We start from the raw sequence: 21,275 nt of genomic DNA, 5'->3' as shown, positions 1-21,275 counted from the left end.
AGTGAGCCCGGTACAAATGGTTGAATTGTTTTTTTTTTAAATCAACGCATTCACGTCGGTATGGCGGACTGTAGTCTGTAAGTCACATCGTAACTGTATGGCATGACACTACCGCCTACATCTTTTTTAAGGGCTATCGGTAAATTCTAAAATTTTTGTGTTACAAATCGTTGGACTTTCGCTATCTATCCGACGAGTGTGACTAACGCCCACGCGACTAGTCCGCCGGTACCAGCGTTCTGACCATCATTTTTCTTTTTGTCATTGCGTACTAAGACCCCTCTAGACCGCCATCCTGTTACAAATGACCCGAAATTTTGTGCCAGTATCTCCCGGCCTAACATGTGCAATGTGTAAATGTGTTGACGTTCCAGCTCTTCTTAATATACCTATAGAACCGAGGGGTCCTGGGTTCGATTCCCGGTGGAGACGAAGAAAAAAAGATGTCTCGGTCTGGCAGGACATAGAAGGCTAATCACCTACTGGTCCCTAAAGAAAATCGATCAGTGAAACAGATGTATAATGTATCTGCCCCTTACCCCACTAGGGGACATGGGACTTCACTTACTTTCACATCAAGGGAGAACAAAATCCTCTACAGGAAAAGGAATGTAATTCTTGTTGTTATCTGTATCCTGTATCTAGCAGACACTAGGTACTTTATTACTTGCTCTGTGGCAGACACCAGACAGATATTAATGTCATTGTCAAGACAATTATTGACGAATGCAATGGAATTGGAGTAGCGGCTTTACTTATTAAAATTGTTATTAGTTTTCGTAATTATGCCAAAAATAAAGAAATAAACAGGAAAAAAATCATCTACAGAGTGATATTTTTGTATCTTGAAACAAGTACAGAGACTTGTCTTATTAAATACCCACAGTTTTTAATCATGGCTTACCATTACTCTGATATGGGTATGACACCAGATTTAATGAATGGTGAGAGTTGTTTGTTCGTTGTTTATGATAATTATTAATTTATGTCGTTTATTTACATTTGATGTACAGCATTAATATCAATTTGGATTCATGAAAAAGTATTTCGATAACAGGTGTTTAATGCTGTAGTACCAACCATATATTGTTTGTAAATATATTATTTTGATCTTAAAAATTATTGCGGACACTTATAATATTTAAATCGAATTCTTTATAATTGTGCTTACACTGTGCGTGTATTTTAATTGAATTTATCTTTAGCAGAACAATACATTCCGGAGTATGCTAGATCATACGTGATCCAAAACCCTGATGCTGATTATGAGGTCCGTAGTTCAGTGCTGGTCGACGGCGGAGATAGATTTGGTGTTTCAGCTGTGACATTTGATAAATTTGAAGAATTGATATGGATGGGCAATGCTGGTGTAAGTGAATACAAAATTTATGCCTGAATTAGTATTCTTAAAGTATAAAAAAAATATTAGTAAGTAATATTCAATAGTCAAAAACAGCTTAATTAAATAAATAAATGCTAGTAAGTATATAATATAACCAAGTAACGAAAATAAAAAATAACTAATTACCTATTACATTTGTCAATTCAATTTTTTGTTAACTTCATTGCTTAGTTAAAATATGCTTATTTTAGGAACTGTATCCCTTATATTGATGATGAGGTCTTTGTATTTATGCTATCTTAAAAACCCTAATACATAGTGAAACAATTCATCTATGATTGTACTTTTAGGGCCATGTAACATCATATCACGGACCACAGATGACAAAATATACCTCATTTCAAGTTCACATGACGGAAGAAATAAGGGACATTATAACCCTTGAGCAGGGTCTATTCATATTGTCTAAAACACAGCTGCGGCATCAGATTCGCAGGGGACTGCCTAAACACACTCACACGTAAATTATTTCATTTCTGGTCACTTAAAATAGTTAAGATAGATGTGAATGTTGTGAACATAGACCTTGGTCTATGTTTGTAAGAAGCCTTGGCTTCTTCTACACTTCTTAAATTATTTTAATTTTGTAAAATACATTTTATACATAATATTGAAAAAGAGATTACATTGTCTTTCAAAACTAACTTTTTTAAAACAACAGAAAAATTTGAAAAGTTTATTTTTTATAGTATTGCTTCAATTTAATTCAAAATATGTTTTGTAATTCATTGAAGTAACTTTATAGCTTTAAAAATTACAAGCCTTTCAGTGGTTGTTTTTTAACTTGCAGTTCAGAGAACATGACCGAAATGCAGTGTCTCTTCCAACCAAGCCCTACAAAATTGCTGATGGGTGGTCACCAAGACAAACTCATTGATTTTGATGTCACCAAGATGACTGAATCCCTTATTGTAAGTATATGAAATGTACAATTGTTAAACTAGTAGTTTATTATTGCAAATAGCTGCACGTGTAGTATATTGTTCAATTGTATTGATTATACCTTCAACAGGAATTTATTTCAACATTTTAATAACTAAGACTTGAATTCAAGAGATATTTGAGATATATGTCAAAGCAATAAACACAAATATTTAATATATGAGTTCATTTAAAATTAAGCAGTTTTACAACATGACACAATGAATATATTCAATGATTTTTTCTTTTCTGTAAAGAGTTAATACATAATACAAACCATCCATTCAAGCATAAAAACAAACAATCAAAATCAACATTGAACAACTAATAAATCTTATAAATTTTGAAAGTACAATAGAGTAAATTCCATCAAGGAAGGAACTTTTCTATTCTTTAAAAATGTATATTTATCCATACTAATATTATAAATGCGAAAGTAACTCTGTCTATCTGTCTGTTACTCAATCACGCCTAAACTACTGAACCAATTTTCATGAAATTTGGTATGGAGATATTTTGATACCCGAGAAAAGACATAGGCTACTTTTTATCCCGGGAAAATGATGCAATCCCGGAAATCCCACGGGAACGGGAACTATGCGGGTTTTTCTTTGACTGCGCGGGCGATGCCGCGGGCGGAAACCTAGTAATGCTATAAAACTAAAAATATAGAACTAATAAATATTGTTTTCTCAGCCAATTCCAGAGGACGGTTGTGCCGTACTCCGTAGTGGGGGTGGATCACTAGTGGCTTGCGGTAGTGCAAATGGAACGGTATCGTTACGAGATCTCAGAACTCCCGTGAAAGCGCAACACACTTTCAAAGCGCATACCGCGTGCCTGTCCGATTTGGATATGCAAGGAGATCTGCTTATTACATCTGGGTTCGCTCAATCGTAAGTGTTTTTAGTTTTATAGTACATACTATTTAAATAAGTAAGTAAGTAAGTGAAGTCCCATGTCCCCTAGTGGGGTAAGGGGCAGATGCATTATTGACTATACATCTGTTTGACTGATCGATTTTCTTTAGGGACAAGTAGGTGATCAGCCTTCTGTGTCCTACCAGACCGAGACATTTTTTTTTTCTTCGTCTCCACCGGGAATCGAACCCAGGACCCCTCGGTGCTACGCTCACGCGTCAACCACTGTACCAAGTATGCGGTCACTTTAAATAGATATATATGATGAAAATATTGAAAAAGTGTATAGTGGATTTAAATGAAGTATTTATCGTCAAATTGTTGGTTGTTTTTTAATTATGCTAACAACAATACTTGTTGATTTAATAAAAATTAATGAACTGTGACAAATATTGTAGGTATTTGATTGTTACTGTACCGAAAATACTACTGAACCAATTACAATGAAATTTTGTACGTAGTTAGCAGAAGACTCAGAATAAGACATAGGCTACTGTTTATCCCTGAAATCCCACAGGAATGGGAACTATGTGGGTTTTTCTTTGAAAACGCGGGTGGAAATCTAGTTATTGATATATATTTTCATACGTCCAGTGCTACAATGGCAGTACCAGAACAATACGTAGTTGTATGGGACGTGCGTCACCTCAAAGGCACGGGTGCTTGGACGATCCCCGTTGCCTCACCACCGTTCCTCTTGCACTTCCTACCGGCTGTATCGGGCAGGGCTCTGGCCATGTCTAGCGAGGGACACGTGGCACTGTTGCATGTGAACGATAGGAGCGAGTCGGAGAAACAGTCCGTGTTCCAGGTAATAAATGTATTAATATTTCCAGTCATTTTTCACACAGGGCACAATCTAATCCCATACCACACCCCGGACACTCCATACAAAATTATCGTTTTGACAGTCACACTGTAGAGACTACAAATGTGTGTGTTAACGCTTTATGGCACATTTGTGACTAGCGTAAAAAAAAAATTTGCGTTTTTCTGATGAAATACATCCGTAAACAGCACAATATCTAACCATTTTCTACGAAAAACGATAATCACAAATCCAAAATAATAAAATTACTTTAAGTCAATTTGATTAATGTTGTCAATCTTCGTTGCGTATTGTCCTTGCAGAAAAATGTGGCACATTTTAATCACGATCGCGCGGGGGAGGTAAGTGTTTAATTTTGGCGGGAGGCGGAGAGTGTCCGTTCTGTAGCGTTTATACAGCTACTATTATGTATTCTGTGCCCATACTAAGCTTGTTATGGAAACCAAATGGCAGATAAGAATACATATATATTTTAAATATGTACTTATACAGATAATTGACACCCGGACATAGAGCAAACATCGATGTTTAACACGTAAATATTTTCCCTGGGTGGGAATTGAACCCAGGACCTAAGCCAACCTGTAAACAGTAACCAATTTTTATGTGGTAGTGGATTGAATACAATGAGAAGAAAGAATTTTATTAAGTAAATGAGTATCACATGAATACGTTTTTAAACACTACACATAAACACTAATATCAAGTGCGTTATAATTTAAAAAAATTGACCCTTTGGGAGCATTGTTATAGAAAATTAAACATTCTCAAATTGTAAATTGAACTATCATATAATAATACATGAAATTATACCCTATAGGTTGACACACAAGGTTCATTCTGCAGTGTGATGGATGTATCTGGGACGAGCCAAGCCTTTGTGTTTGGGGATCAAGCTGGCCATCTGCATTTGTTCTCATCCAAGCATAATAATGAACCAGTTTTTAATAACTTCTCTCGGTAAGATTGTTTAGTCATTTTTGTAGAAATAGGCCCTAACTAATTTAAAAATCTATGCCGGTGCCAGTTCGACCTCTCACGCGTCCTACTATAAAATTCTGATTTAGTTACGAGCAAATAATGTACGTAGGACGCGTGAAGCTTTAAAAATACATTCAGAATAATTTTATATGAAAAGTGATATGCATAGCTCATCAATTAATTAAACATTAGTTGTATTTTGAGTGGCTTTAACAAGTTGGTGGGTAGATTAAAACAGACAACCATTGAATCAAAACAATACAAGTATGATAAATAATAAAAATATAAAAATGTTGAATAGCATTCTTAATATTAAGTATGTAATTTGTCTTTGGGACTGTGATTTGAAAACTGTCATGTATATTTTTTAAAATGCTATTTATAATGGAATTAAGGACTCTGAACACTTTTTACCATTACTGATTAAGTTTTAAATACTTAAATAGACATGCAAGAAGCTTATATCTAATACACTGGAGATTTCAGTATGAACATTAACTTGTAACAAGAAAATATGACATGGAATGACGCCTGTATGTTTTTTTATCCCTTTCACATCAACTTGCCAACAAGGGATAAAAAAAAATATAGGCGTCATTCAAGGTCATATTTTCTTGTTACAAGTTAATGTTCATACTGTAATCTCCAGTGTATTAGATATAAGCTTCTTGTAGACATGCATACAATAATTTAAAACTCCAAATTACAGAGAAACAGAATTCGCGACCCCAGTGCGGTTGCCATACGCGAGTATAAACGACCCGTCGTTCAGATTCTCGTCAGTACCGCTGCCACCGCTCACAACTGGCACTAAATGGTTCCATGAATTGCCTGAGGAATTCTTCAAGAAAGTTTTCAGGTACAAAACCAAGAAATAACACTTTTAGATAGTTTTAGATTGAAATCTTAAAAGCTTATAAATTCACAATGCATTCTATTCATTTTCATTTTTATTTGTTCATTTATACTCCAATATTAATTGCACCTACTCCAATATTAATCGTGTCAGATTTTGTTCTGTATTTGTCATTATTGAAAAATAATTACTGTTCCAATGTAAGAGGAAATAAAATATGCGGCTTATCACTACATCACTACATAGTATAAAACAAAGTCGCTTTCCCTGTCCCTATGTGCTATGTAACTGTGTATGATTAAATCTTTAAAACTACGCAACGGATCTTTGTTTTTTTTTATAGATTGAGTAATTTAAGAGGAAGGTTTAGTACATATATATAATTTATTAGGTTTTAGACAAAACCGGGCGAAGTCGCGGGCGGAAAGCTAGTTACGAAATAAAACGAAATTCATCAGGTAACATTAAGAGTAAAAACAACATAACTTAAAATAAAGTGAGCGATAAATGATTGAATAGTGTTTTGGTTGATAATTGAGATTATAATTTGAAAGGAAGAATAAATCGCATTTTAGAAGTTTATAAATGCACAATGCATTCCCTGCATTTTCATTTCTATTTGTTCATTTATATTTTGCACCTACAAGAAATCGTGTCAGATTTTGTTCTGTATTTGTCATGATTGAAAAATAATTACTGTTCCAATGTAAGACAATCCACGAGGAAATAAAATATGCGGCTAATTAATTATAATTTGCAAAATATTAAACTAAACATATATTATGAGCGTTTTACTTATCATAGGCTTATTATCTTTATTTTTTTGTACACAAGAGATGAAAACAAAAATCTGAAGTTGTGTACAATTTCAGAAAGCCAAAGCCCATAGATCCGGAAGTATTGAAAACAATGAAAATGAAAGGGCCCATTGGGTATGCGCCTAACCCGGGAACAAGACGGCGTAATGAGGTACAGAAAAAAACAATCCATACTAATATTATAAATGCGAAAGTAACTCTGTCTGTCTGTCTGTTACTCAATCACGCTTAACTACTGAACCAATTTGCATGAAATTTGGTATAAAGATATTTTGATACCCGAGAAAGGACATAGGCTACTTTTTACCCCGGGAAATAGGATAGGTTTTATCCCGGAAATCCACGGGGACGGGCACTATGCGGGTTTTTCTCTGATTGCGCGGGCGAAGCTGCGGGTGGAAAGCTAGTAGTTCTATAAGTTCTTTAAATGTGATTATTTTATATTTTTATAAATATTTATGTATAGCATGTGTTAAATCTATTGCACGCCTCATAAGCGAAGCGTTGAGGTGGGTACTACTGTCACTTCGCGCAAAACATCTGATTTTTCAAACTTAAAATGTCTTTATGTATCATACATTGCACTTGTAAGATAATACATACACACACATATTAATAGACTACAAGCCCGCATAGGACAAAAATATGGGTCAAATGAACCACCAGGGGACATATCTAGAACGATAGCAGATCAAAAAATAATAAGATTCATCACTATGCCGTCACTTGTAAGCTGTCCAACTGAGTGCAGATGAGAATTGAAAAGTACAGGTAGACTCGGTAAATTTTGGTCATATATTTTTGTACGGCATTCTTAACCATCGATAGATCCATTAAAAATAATAAGAAACCGCTCAGTGCCGTACAAAAATGGTGGTCCACCAAGTCGGAATTTTTATTTAATTTCCGAGAGTTACCGGGGGTAAATTTGGTCATTTGACCATGTACGGCATCTGTGTCATACTATTGCTATACTGCTTTTAATCCATTATTCCGCAACGCCGTACAAAAATCATGGGGACAAGGGGAAAAAATCGAAAGTTTTAATCCCCTCTCTTTCCCCACTCCAGGGGGTCATTTGACTAAGTACGGCTTCGGTTCCAAAACATTATCTAGCACTCAAAAGTACTATTAAAAGCAATGCCGTCAAAAAATAATTGTTCTTTTAAATGTATACCAATAATCATCTTAATTTCATCGAATTCTTGATATAAAGAGCTGTAAGGTCATTTGACCCTGTACGGGAACTTTTTTTTTAACATGATATTGTAAAATTCAATTGTTGTATAGTATTGCCGTTCAAAAGAAACCGTTCTAAAAAAAGTTGAAGAAATGTTTTGCAAGAAATGCAAAACCAGAAATTTTGTTAAAGTTTAAACATCGTAGATTAATGAAATATAATAGTTTTCTACACTTTATCCGTTGTTTTAAATAGTATTAACATAGATAAATTAGGAAAAAACGATGCCGTACATTTTTGTGCAGACCACATCTTTTAGGCTGATGAAAGCGACGAAAGCTACAATTTTAAGAGTGCTTTATGGCTATTTGATACAGTACGGCATTAACATATTTTTACCCAACTACGGCAAAGCAAAAGGAGGGTTATGGTTGTTTACAGGTCATGTATGTATGTTCATCTATTCCCTCGTAACTTCTAAACTACTTATCAGAATTCGACAAATGACATATCATTAGAGGCGTCTGAATTGTTCACTGGATAACCAACGACCAGCTAGCTAAAGGCTATAAGGGGTTTCACAAAATCTAATGTGGCGCCCTCTAGCGGACAAAACATACAGAGTAAAAAAATAAAGTTAAGATAAATATGCAGTGTTTGGTATCATTTGAAAGCGCTTTACTTGTTCATTTTGAATATGTATATATTACTAGCATTTGCTTGTGACTTTACCTGTATTCATGGACTGATTGCATATAATTCACATCTTTTCGTTCATAGCTTTTTTATTAGTTCATCAATTTAACGGAGTCCATTCCACCTGACTCCGACTTTCCAAGGTGATAATTAACCACCTCGAGCTTCTTAATATTAATGTATATTTATATTTTATTATAAAAATATAAAGCAAACATTTCGTTATATGGATTTTTTTCTTTTTCAGATTTTTCCCCTTTGAACCAACGAAAATGTACGGCACATGAAAAAATATTATCTATGCATAAAATACTTTAAAAATAAATTTATTTCGTGTTGTGTCAAATGACCCCCTGGAGTGGGGAAAGAGAGGGGATTAAAACTTTCGATTTTTTCCCCTTGTCCCCATGATTTTTGTACGGCGTTGCGGAATAATGGATTAAAAGCAGTATAGCAATAGTATGACACAGATGCCGTACATGGTCAAATGACCAAATTTACCCCCGGTAACTCTCGGAAATTAAATAAAAATTCCGACTTGGTGGACCACCATTTTTGTACGGCACTGAGCGGTTTCTTATTATTTTTAATGGATCTATCGATGGTTAAGAATGCCGTACAAAAATATATGACCAAAATTTACCGAGTCTACCTGTACTTTTCAATTCTCATCTGCACTCAGTTGGACAGCTTACAAGTGACGGCATAGTGATGAATCTTATTATTTTTTGATCTGCTATCGTTCTAGATATGTCCCCTGGTGGTTCATTTGACCCATATTTTTGTCCTATGCGGGCTTGTAGTCTATAAGAAAAAACACTATTTTTAACATTCATGATATTTTTGATGTCATTTTTGTTATTTAAACTAGTTAAAAAACAGTTTAAAAAAGTTCTGTCTTGGACGTCCGTGTGTCTGTATGTGCGGAGGATTTTCTTGTTAACACGATAGCGACCGAAATACTTTACTAATCGAGTCTTTTTTTTTCTCTTACGCTTGAGTATGCTCAGGAATAGAACCCTTTCATTTTTCAGGGTCTGATTCGATGTGGTTTAATTGTTATTAAATAAACAAAAATAATATTTAATAAATAATTATTAAAAAAAATTATGAGGCGTGCACTTTTGGATTTTCCAAACTTTTTTTTTATAGTTCATTGATATAAGAAAATATCTGTATTACAATTTAACATTTGAGTAACATTTTTGTAAAAAGATGGGCAGAAACATACAGGGTCTTTATTACCTAAAATTTATTCCTAGTAATGTTTATAACAAACAATAAATTTCTCTTGTCAATTATATTTTCAGTATCCATACATAGATGATAACATGGAAGACCTGCATAGATGCAGACTTCATGACACCTCAGCAAATGCTAAACCAATTCCGAAGGAATATCAGAAGGTATTTTTAGTAGTAGATGTATTTATTTATCCATATATAATTTTTTTTCAACAGTCTGGAATGTAATTTAATGACTTTGACTATTTTGATTGGCAATTAAACAAAAAACTTAATAATGGCATGAATAAAACGTGTTTAAAATGTATTATTAATACTTAAATCTACTAATCATGTAATTAAGAAATCAATGAAATCTTGATTTCTGCCAATATAAAACTGCATGACTGATTGAGAAAAATTAACCCTTTCAAATATCTCAAATTCAAGGGATTTGAAATAAATAAAGATTATACTACATGTTTTAATGAATTGTCCACTTGTTTTCTTATTTTAGTTGGAAATCATATACAACAAGAATGAACCAAATGAAGAATTGGAGAACTGCAATAGAACTGGACTGCCGGGCATTGAAGCCACACTGCCCAACTCATACTGCAATCCTATGATACAGGTAACAATTTTGAATGTACTTATATGTCAGTATCCTATTTAAATTATAAATGCGCTGCACGCACAAATTGCTGAATTTCATGTTTTGGCATATACAAAGAGGGTAACTTAGATTAACATTAAGAATAGTTTTTATCCCACGAGAACGGGAACTTTGCGGGTTTTTCTTGGACTTCGCGGGCGAAGCTGCGGACGAAAAGCTAGTTCTATCTGAACTCTGAATGAATGAATGAAAAATTCTTTATTGCACACTAAGTACAGAATTACAAAATAAGAGCTATACAAGTAATGACATGTACAGAGGACAGTCTTATAGCTGTAAGTGTCTGCTAGACACCCCAAAAAACAAGGATTACATTTATTGTGATGGTTCACTACAGTCTATATTATATTAGCAAGTTTCCATTCCACTAATACCTACACTATTTCATAGTAAGTAGTAACATGATTTACTTTTATTTTGTTGGGTTTTTGAAGTGAAACTTCTTTATCGGGGTTGGAAAAAAATTTAGTGTAACATTTTTCCGTTACGCGCCATCTTGTTTTTATTCCTACCACGCGTGATTGACGTATTTCTGTAAAGTTGCATATAGTAAATTATTTTTTTAAAAATAAGGTCATAAAGAAGTTTCACTTCTTACGCGTGTACACTAGTACACGCACACATTTTTTTTTATTTTTATTTTCAACTGATCAATTAACTCTTCTACTAAAAATATAATTATCTTCCAGATCCTGTACAACATGCCACCATTGAAGTCGACGCTGATAGCTCATACTTGCGCCAAGGAGTTTTGTCTCACTTGTGAATTAGGTCTGTTGTTTGGTTCATTATTTTTTATTCTCGTAGCTTTATATAAGAGATTCAAGCCCTTATTGAAAGAATAGGCACTTGGAATCTATCAATTTAATTATTATAATCACCACTTTGCTGCTACATACTTTAGTCTATAGTATGAAATAGTTTATTTATTATTTTTTTCATTTAAAAATGACACGGTTTCGTGTTTGTACATAATTTTTCTCGCTACCTTTTTATTTATTGAATTTTTTTTTTCATATCGCTATTATGGTACACCCTTCTATGATTTTTTTCTCCTAGTTGAAGATTTCGGTTTTTTTATTTCATTATTTCATTTTTTTTTATTACGATCCATTTCACTTTATCCCTCATTCGATTAACTTATCTAGAAATTGTCATTGTATTACGACAGTATTTTTGTGTCCAAAGATTTAGTTAACTTTACGGATAAGCGTATAATATTGTAATGTTAAAACGTAGATATAAAGACGAGTGATGTTTATTCCCCCTAGAAGTATTAGATTTAATGATTTGATTAGAATTAATAATACTCATACCTACAGTATTTCGTTATAAAATAATCAGCTATTATACTCAGTAAAAGTTGTCAATACGACGAAATAATACAGTAAAAAGACAAAAAAAAAAAATTAAAAATCAAAATAGAAAAAAAAGCTTGTAATGAATTATCTATTACGTATACCAGGCAAAAGCCGATTTATGTAATCAGTGTTAGCATAGACAAAACATGTAACCGAATTGAATTTTCAAATATATCATGAACATTATAAGTGTTTTATTTATAAACATTTGGAAAATTATGAAAAAAAAGTTGTTATTTGCATCCCTCATTTTTTACGTAAGCGAATTATAATATTTTTATGGTATAAACGATCTTCCAAACGACATCAAAAAACAAAAGTTTTCGCTTTCAAATTAAAAATTCAAATACCCCAAAGTCGAATAAAAGATGGCTCATTTCATCTCAAATGATATCAAAGTTTTATAAAGCAAACAACTTTTCGCTATGGCAAAGCGATTGCATTGCAATTTCTTTTTTATATGCTTGAAATGCTTCTGCGACCACATTTTCTAAAAAATGCATTTGGGCTTATAGTGCTCGAAATTTTCTAATATTAATATACCGTCATTGAAATATGTAAATACTAAAGTACCGCAGAATATTTCCATTCCAAATGATGCTACATATAATGTCCGCTCAATAAAACAAGGACTGGTATATTCTTCTTCTATGCAGTCTCATCTCAAATCTTATCCATAACTCAAAATGTCCAAATTCTACGATCATGTAGACCTATCCCTAAAGAAACAAAACATATGTACTGCCCCCCTAGACAAGTAGCTTTGTATGAGCGTAAAGTTTAATAGAATAGATTATGAATGTATGAGATTGACGTTTGATTACGACGACGACGACGATTGATTACGTCAATCTCATACATTCATAATCTATTCTATTAGACTTTACGCTAATAGAAAACCACTTGTCTAGCCCCACTGGTCTAGTGTCGTTATTGATTCTTTCCAGGTTTCCTATTCCGAATGTTAGACACGTCCGGAGGAGCTCCGTGCCAAGCGAATAACTTCTTACGTGCATTTCGCACTGTGCCCGAAGCTGCCGCGTTGGGACTTATACTCCCCGATCGAGGGACTGATAGGAAAGTCGATCTTGTTGCCTTGATACAGGTAATGAAGGGTGAAGGCATGGATTTCGACTTGATTTTGACAGCAAAATGGTCCTGGTTTTCTAAATACGTGGTAGGACGTTTATAGGGTTCATAATGACAGGAGGAATTTAAAAGCAAGTGGAGGGGCACGTTAAGGTCGTTCTAGAGATTCTGATACAGATAGAAATCTTAGAAGTGAACCTAGCTAAGACACATATACGCCTATAGTGTCAGAAATTATATACTTCAATAACTCAATTAGTGGTATATTAACTTCCTACCGAGAATGAATGGTACAAGTAAGGTACCTTCTCGAATTAATGAGTGAATCAAACACTGTTTTTATTTATCTTTTATTGTGAATATTGTCGACCATATTAAGCATCTTAATGTGGTGTACATTATTCACCATAAACAAGCTTTATTACTATAAAGCTTGCACCACAGAAAGAGGAAACACACAGGGGAAGTAACAATAAAGTATTATGGTCAAATGCCTCATGTTCCATAGGACTGATGGTTTTTTTTTATTAACTCATCATTTTGTTTTCGGCTAGAGTTAGTGCTTAGTGGTCATAATTAGTGGCTTGGATGCTTCTGCGTCTCGCTTATTTAATATCAATACATACCATACCATATCGTCAACTCAGACATAAACATTCTGGTTATTATAATGGCTTCATGTGACAAAGTCTGAACCACAAAAATTATAGTGTAAGTCATCCAAAATGTTTGAGTATTGGCTTCATCAGCATTTAGACAATTCTGTACTGTTCTTGAACGGCTAAACTGATTTTTCAATATTGTTTTACAATAAAGGTAACAAACCCAAAATTAATGGCACTAAAACGTCGAGCCGCTCGAGCTTAATATTCTTTAGATGTCACTGAAGAATGTCACGATGGGCCTATATCTATGTAAAATTTTCAAATACCTTGTGAATTGGTGTCCATTTACAGAGTTGGAACAGATTTATTCTTCATCAAATACATTACGAGCTTCTGGAAACGCGTAAGAAAGAAAAGGAGCTAGCTATATTGGCTCAGAACGCTAGTCCGCCGAAACCGGCGAGATTAAAGAATAACTTGAAGAAGCAAATGAATGGACAATTTGAAGAGTATCAGTACACGGAATTGGAATTCCTTGGTCCTTCTGAATATGAGCACGAATATAAGAACGGATTGGACGAGAAGTGGAAAGAAAATGGGATTAATGAAGGTATATATTTCTTGTTTATAACTGACTTCAAAAAAAAGAACTGGTTATATATTTAAGTGTAAGTTCGCCGATCCCTTCGCCACGTTGTTATTGACCGATATTTATTTATTTTTTCATTCGATAGTCTCACGTAGAATGTTCTTTTATACATGTTAAATTATAATTATTTGTATCTTAATTTCGGAGATACACCAAAAAAGTTCTTAAAAAGATGTCCTCGAAGTATGTTTAGTTTTTACATTACGTTTTATTATTTTATAGGAAGCGTTGGCACGGAGAATCTCCAATGTTCAATGGACAAGGAACTGTCGAACCACACAAACTCCGAGAGAGAAGAGTCTGAAATTTCGAAGCTGTTTGCGATCGCACGGCAACAGTTGAACAGGTGTCTAAAGTGTAATAAGGAGGTGAGTTGCTGTTATGTTCTGCATAATATCGTTTTTTAATAAGCAATGGTAGATTTTGGCTATGGCGGCCATTTTGTCTGCTTCTGTTACAATTATATTTTATTATTATGTTAATTATGCCACTAATTTGTTACACAATTAACAATTAAAATGATTAAACTTTATCATTAAAATAAGTGTTTTTTTTCATGAAATTTATTGAATTGAATATGCAGCAGATACCGAGGTAATAGATCAAACTGGTTAAGATACATTTTTATAAAACGTTGAGACCAATTCACAGTCATCCATACATATCAATAAATTTTCTAAAAACTACCCGCACAGGAAGAACGCGAGTCCGTAGTACTGGCTTGTGCGCTTCAGTACGCGTCGAGCCGTGACGGCGAGCGGACGTGCGGGTTCCTAGAGCTCGTGCGTGCGTCGCTCTGTGCGAGACGATCGACGCCCGCGTGGTGTGAACGGTGTTCGAGGTTTACGCCTACTACGCAGAGAGGGAGGCTTATGAGGTTAGTTTATTATGATCATAATTTTCATAACACTAGCTGTGCTCCGCGGTTTTACCCGCAGTGCTCCGCTCCTGTTGGTCTTAACGAGATGATATATAGCCTACACTATAGGCTATAGGCCTTCCTCGATAAATGGGCTATCAACACCGAAATAATTTTACAAATCGGACCAGTAGTTCCCGAGATTAGCGCGTTCATACAAACAAACAAACTCTTCAGCTTTGTAATATTGTATAGATAATCAACATCATCACAAAAATTCCGTGTCAATATTGTTCGAAGTACCAGAGATGGGTTGACTTGAATTGACGGCCAAGCAAAATAAATAATTTAAGGATTGTCTTTTAAAGTAATAACTATAACTGTGAACAGCAGATACAATTTTTCATGGATGGATCTAAATCGATTATAAATTTAGCGATAAAAAAATTCTCATACCATAATTGACATTTAATAATATTATGTATTTTGCAGATAGAAAAGTTGCAATGCATGTTGATGAATATATACAAAGTGCTAAAACTTGATCCCTGTGCCTTATGATCTTTATATTACATAAAATATTTCATGTTAGGTTGCCGCCAATTTTAGCGATCAATTGCGGAGGAGTATCTGCTGAAGAAAAGGCTTATTGGACGAAAGGACCTCCGAAGGAAATGGTAAAATGTCTTTCATATTAAACAACCTTGCATCTTATTAAAAGGTCTGGAGGTAAGTATTTTTGCTTCCTGGTACTTATCAATTGTATTCGTTAATAAATCATTTTATTTACATTTTCGTATTTATCTCTTTCGAAATACTAAGTCGTTTGTTATTATTTTATTCATTATCGATTATTTGCCTGTGCTAACTTCGCTGGGCGTTGAATAAAACTTTATCAATTTAGCTTAAGAATGAGTTGCTATTAAGGTAAAAGTTAAAACAAATAAGAAGGGCGTGACACATACTTATTCTTATTTAAAATACTACAGATAACATTAAAAGATAAGTTCAACCGGTGCTAATGCTTGGAATTTCAATGCTTATATTATAACAGTTTCATACATACTTACCCTCTTTTTATCCCTATAAAGAACGAAATTCATATGACCTTTTATTTCTGCTTATATTTGAAACGCCACTCAGTGAATCTTAAACGCAGGTTTTCCTTTATATATTTATATTTTGACGTGACAACGTCTTATAATTCGATAGAGCCGGCTGCACGCACGAAAAAACATGACTCATGCGGCGTTACCTCGCTCTGAGTCGTTCCATGTAAGGCTTGAAGTGCAAGCGAGAGCGCGGAACGAGCGACAAAGAAGCACAATCGGACGTTGTCACGTTCAACTATCGTCAGTAAACCGACTTTACAGACAACCAATTTTTTACTATTATATTTAATTATATTCTTATATAATATATTAGTTATATTATTATAGGTTATAGATCCAATGAAACGCAGTGGTAACGGCAAGCCGTGTCGCTACGGGTTGCACTGCGCTCGACCCGGCTGCAGATTTAAACATCCAGAAAGGTAGTTTTAGGTTATGTATATCTTGACTGATATTTTATTGTTAAGTTTTGTTGCGTTTTCATGTTTACGACGCCATAGCGATATAGATATGAGAGATTTGAGGTAGTTTGGTAGAAATTTGAAACAATTTTTTGAAAAGATTAATTGTACAAAAATGGCTTACCTAAAAATATGTTTCACACTGAGGATAGTGTCTTAGCATTTTGTCATTCTTGGTTGTTTTCTTACGACATTTTTAGTTCTCATTAATGACTCGATAATAATATTATGTTAATGGATTTTGAATAATTTAAAAATCAAACCTGAATAATATTTACAACACATTACATTATTTTATAGCTTCCTATGTGACTTTCTTAAAAAGTTTTTGCCTTTTTCTCATTACAGACCTTTTAGTAAGGATATATTCATATCTTCACTCAATATATTTCAGGCCGTCTAGTTCAACGCAGGTTAATTCAAAGAGCGAGACGCAAGACATCAACTGTATCATTCCGTTACATTTGCACATACGGCTGCAATCTGATGGTGATATTGTTATTAACGACAAGGTACTTCGTTCTTTTTATTATTATTACACGCTTTATATTAGCTTCACCTGTATGTTTGTAACCGACTTCTTTGGGTGCGATTTTGACCCACTTTAAACGGCCAGATTTCGTTCAAACTTTGTAGATTTATTGAGGACCGATGACAATACACTAATTTGATAAAATTTTCTATTTTTTAGTTCGGTTGTCTATAAAAAGGGTATTTTTTAGTTTTTTTAAACTATTATTATTTTTGTATTAAAATCTCCGTACTCTATAGTATTGCGTAGAAACTAAAATTGGATTATGTTCTTGACTAAAATGTGATGTTGATGAGAATGTTTATAATTTAGGACAAAATTGTTAAAAATTTAAGCGGATAGTGAATAGAAAACGTATTTAAACGAAATTAAAGATTTTTTACAAATCATTAAAGTTCTATATTTTGAACATTGAAAAGTGTGTAGCGTCAACTTTTTTCTTATAAAGTGTTATAGAATTTACTTAAAAAAGCAATATTTTTTTACTAATTAAGCATTATTAATTTTCTAGCTCGAAACGCAAACAGACAAGCAGGATAAACACAAAAAGAAGCCGAATTGTACGCACTCGGACGCCGAATACACGTTAACCGCAGTGGTGCTTTGTATAGAGGATAATCCGAAGAATCTCGTCGCATATGTTAGAATAGCGGATAAGGGAGACGCGAATTGGTATCTGTACAATGATTTGAGGTTAGTTTATTAATAAAATATTTATTTATTTATTTTACCTATGTAGTGCTTCAAATACATACCTATGTATGTATTTGTAGCCTATGTTCTTTCTCTGGGTCTAAAGATTGTCTGTGCCTTTCATCACAATCGGTTGAGAGGTTTAAGCGGGAAAGCGTAACAGACAGACAGAGTTACTTTCGCATTTATAATAAGTAGGGATTTATTGTACCACAACATTTAACATTACAATGTACAGTATATACTATATATAATATATATAGTTGTATAGATGCGAGGTAAAGTACAAAACGTAAAATACTTATTTTTTGCCTTAAAATTATGATTTTGGTAATTTTACAATGAATAATGTTTCTGTATACGATTTACGAAATTAGATAAAGTTAAATAATAAACGTAGCAGTGACGAAAAAATATTTTACACTATATAATAAATCCAGTAATATTATAAATGCAATATTTGTGAGGATGGATGTTTTGTACCTCTTTCATGGGAAAACCACTGAACGGATTTTGATGATATTTGGCAGTGATGTATCTTTAATGTACTAGAATAACACATAAGCTATAAATAAGCATACTTGCTTTTCACACGTGCTTGTCCGCGGGTGAAACCGCGCCACACAGTCAATAATTCAATAATTCAATAATTTTACTATCCAAAATAATATGAAACATATAATATAAGAACCCTTGCCCCCACACTAGGATTCCCTGTGCCGTGGGAACAGGTTTCTTCCAGATGTGTAAAAATTTTGCAAAAAAACCAAATTTTTAATAATTATACAATATAAATTTAATAAATCAAGTCAGTATTATATATTCGTCGAAGGAGGTCATAAGTTTAGAATTTGATACAAGTCGTTCTTATATACTCATGTAATATATATTATTCTAGCATAGTACAAGTAGCAGCGGAAGAAGTGTCACAATTCAGCCCGTGGTGGAAATCCCCATGCGTTTTGTTCTACACGAGCTCACGGGTGCTTCATGCGAAGGACATGAAAACTCTCTCCTAGCTGTTGTTTTACGGGCCGTTCGCTTTTTGGTACGTATTCCTACTAAATAAGTGAGTAAAAAAAATGTGTTCGTGTACTAGTGTACACACGTAAGAAGTGAAACTTCTTTATGACTTTATTTTTCAAAAAAATAATTTACTATATGCAACTTTACAGAAATACGTCAATCACGCGTGGTAGGGATAAAAACAACGCGGCGCGTAACGGAAAAATGTTACACACAATTTTTTTCCAACCCCGATAAACAAACAAAATAGAATAAAGAAGTTTCGCTTCAAAAACTTATTTCAGTAAAGAAAATGTTCCCTGGTAAGGCGATAGAAGTGGGTTCGACTCGGGCCTCGTGACAATTTTTTTCAATACTTCTCATTTTTAAAGAATTTCAATGCTATAAAACTATATATTAAAATCATATTTTACGATTAAGAATTGGATCTTTTCACATTTAAGTCTAATGTTTGTTGTATTGTGTATAAAGTGTATGGTTTTTGATAGGAAATGTTGTGATATAACTTTTGCCTATTTGTTCCAGCAACGGCCCAGGTGAAGAAGATGTCAAATATATCCGATAAATATTTGAAACGCTTCTCAAATGTCCAATAAGGTTATTCTTGATAGGTATTTATAATCGAGAGCATTGATTTTAACATTTAAGATAAAGCTCTTTTCCGTTGCATTTCGAACGAAATGCTGAAGCTTTCCGAGCTTTGTGTGGTGAAAGAATGATTCGAGTAATAGTTTTATATCGTTAATAACTACGAAAGTAGTGCAATAAGCATATGCATAATAATGAAACAAATTTTACGAAATCTGCCTTTAAAGACCCCTTGTGTTCACATTTAATGAGTAATCGTATAATTTTAGGGCCAAGTTATTTCTATCTATCGATAATCGTATTTTTTTTTAAATACTTTAACGTGTGAGAATATTACTTCTTGGTATAATGGAAAGCGTGTTAGCATTATGACCAAGCAGTTTAATATTCAAAAGCCCGAAACAAAAGACCTGTATGTATAATCGTTAAAGAAATAGGCGTCAAATTCCATAGTGAAGATTCTGTAGAGACTCATATATCTGTCTCTTTCTATCGCTCGAAAATAGTATTTGCTAGAGCGAGATACGAGATTGTTTGTTAGCTCCGGCCCGTTGTTGCCGGGAACGATAACTAGCAATCAATCCTTGCTATAAAGGAAATGCGAATGATAGATATAACTTGGCTCTCGATAGGGCCTATATAGAATTATTACCTTGTTATAAAGTTAGTGTTGTCACTAACTAAATTTTCTATCTCGCTCTAATAACGTATAAAAACATAATATGTAATAAAGATAAGACATTACTTCCATTAAAGTTTGATAATTGTTAACCTGACTATAGAAACTGGTCAAAGAAAAAAAAAAACGCAGTTTAAATCTAGTTTTTTACTCATATACGAGACTTCTAAGCGACGCGGTTTTAAAATGTCAATTATTTTTGGTTATACATTATTAGAGCGGGAAAGAGACAACCGATATCATATTTTTGTTGTTATTAAATACGTCAATAGCACTTAAATCATAATTTGGGAGCTATTCAGACTAAAACAAATTACATATAGATACATATTTTGCGATAAAATTAAATTCGAAGCAATACAGAAACACCACGGTACGAATATTAGTATAAGTAGCGTAGGTAAATTATTTGATTTTGCTAGGTAAAAGGTTCCATTAAATTTAGGCACAAAAATTAGTGATAAAATATTTTAAACGTAGTAATGCTAGCTTAAATGTTTCTCAATTTTAATAAACAAATGCTGAATATAGTTATATTGATCTGAAGCTGGGTAATATTTTCTACATTTGTATATTGATATCGAATTTGTTAAATAATGAAACGTGCATAAATAGATTTAATATTATGTATATTAAAATTCGTGAGTTTGCACTTGCAAATACCATTGCCTGAATAAAAAGAAGTCAATATATTTTAGCAATTACTTCATTGTATTAAGATGGATTTTAAAATGGAACTCTTCTTTTATTTTGATTCTTTGAACTGATTTTATAAGGATCCGTAAAGCGATTGCAATATGCACTTGTAGAAAATAACCCAACTTAATAATATCTTCCATAATACGATGACTTACACAGATGAAAAGGGAGATAACCTATATTTCTAATTATTTTTATACAAAGAAAAATGCAGCTGTTAGCTTAATCATAAATATTTTAGAAAGACATTATTAATTTTTGTGATCAAATTTTGTATTGTGATATTTTAACATTCTTTAAAAAAATTGACGTTTTACAATTTCTTTTAAACACATTCAGTATTTCGGACGATATTAGTTTTAAAATTATTTGTTTTTATATTTTATTTTAAATGGTGGCTGGAATAAAACGCTGTAAAAA

At 33.3% G+C, this 21,275-nt stretch overlaps 1 protein-coding gene across 3 annotated transcripts; it reads left to right on the top strand.

Moving 5' to 3' along the window:
* Positions 1–702: 702 nt before the first annotated feature.
* On the top strand, positions 703–21,272 carry PAN2 (PAN2-PAN3 deadenylation complex catalytic subunit PAN2). Of its 3 annotated transcripts, none has more exons than XM_089702381.1 (22): positions 703–944; positions 1,209–1,369; positions 1,693–1,862; positions 2,193–2,313; positions 3,020–3,219; positions 3,838–4,054; positions 4,893–5,032; positions 5,763–5,912; positions 6,782–6,878; positions 9,914–10,009; positions 10,344–10,460; positions 11,192–11,273; positions 12,811–12,968; positions 13,909–14,167; positions 14,429–14,574; positions 14,902–15,083; positions 15,658–15,742; positions 16,505–16,599; positions 17,033–17,150; positions 17,682–17,863; positions 18,762–18,911; positions 19,415–21,272. In XM_089702381.1, the coding sequence occupies exons 1-21, from the start codon at positions 896–898 to the stop codon at positions 18,880–18,882; spliced, it is 2,946 nt and encodes a 981-aa protein (XP_089558507.1). In that variant the 5' UTR covers positions 703–895; the 3' UTR covers positions 18,883–18,911; positions 19,415–21,272. The 3 variants fall into 3 exon arrangements, with proteins under 3 accessions (XP_089558507.1, XP_089558506.1, XP_089558508.1); XM_089702380.1 differs by having other exon boundaries at positions 1,206–1,369; XM_089702382.1 differs by having other exon boundaries at positions 1,206–1,369; positions 13,909–14,177; positions 14,442–14,574.
* Positions 21,273–21,275: the final 3 nt, after the last annotated feature.

The sequence above is a fragment of the Colias philodice genome, chromosome 13 (assembly GCF_061535455.1).
Source record: "Colias philodice isolate Cphi_HAF_F1 chromosome 13, ilColPhil1 Martin Lab GWU primary, whole genome shotgun sequence".
NCBI classification, from domain to species: domain Eukaryota; kingdom Metazoa; phylum Arthropoda; class Insecta; order Lepidoptera; family Pieridae; genus Colias; species Colias philodice.
Note: the sequence above shows the minus strand (reverse complement) of the source record. Positions and strands in the feature narration are given on the sequence as shown.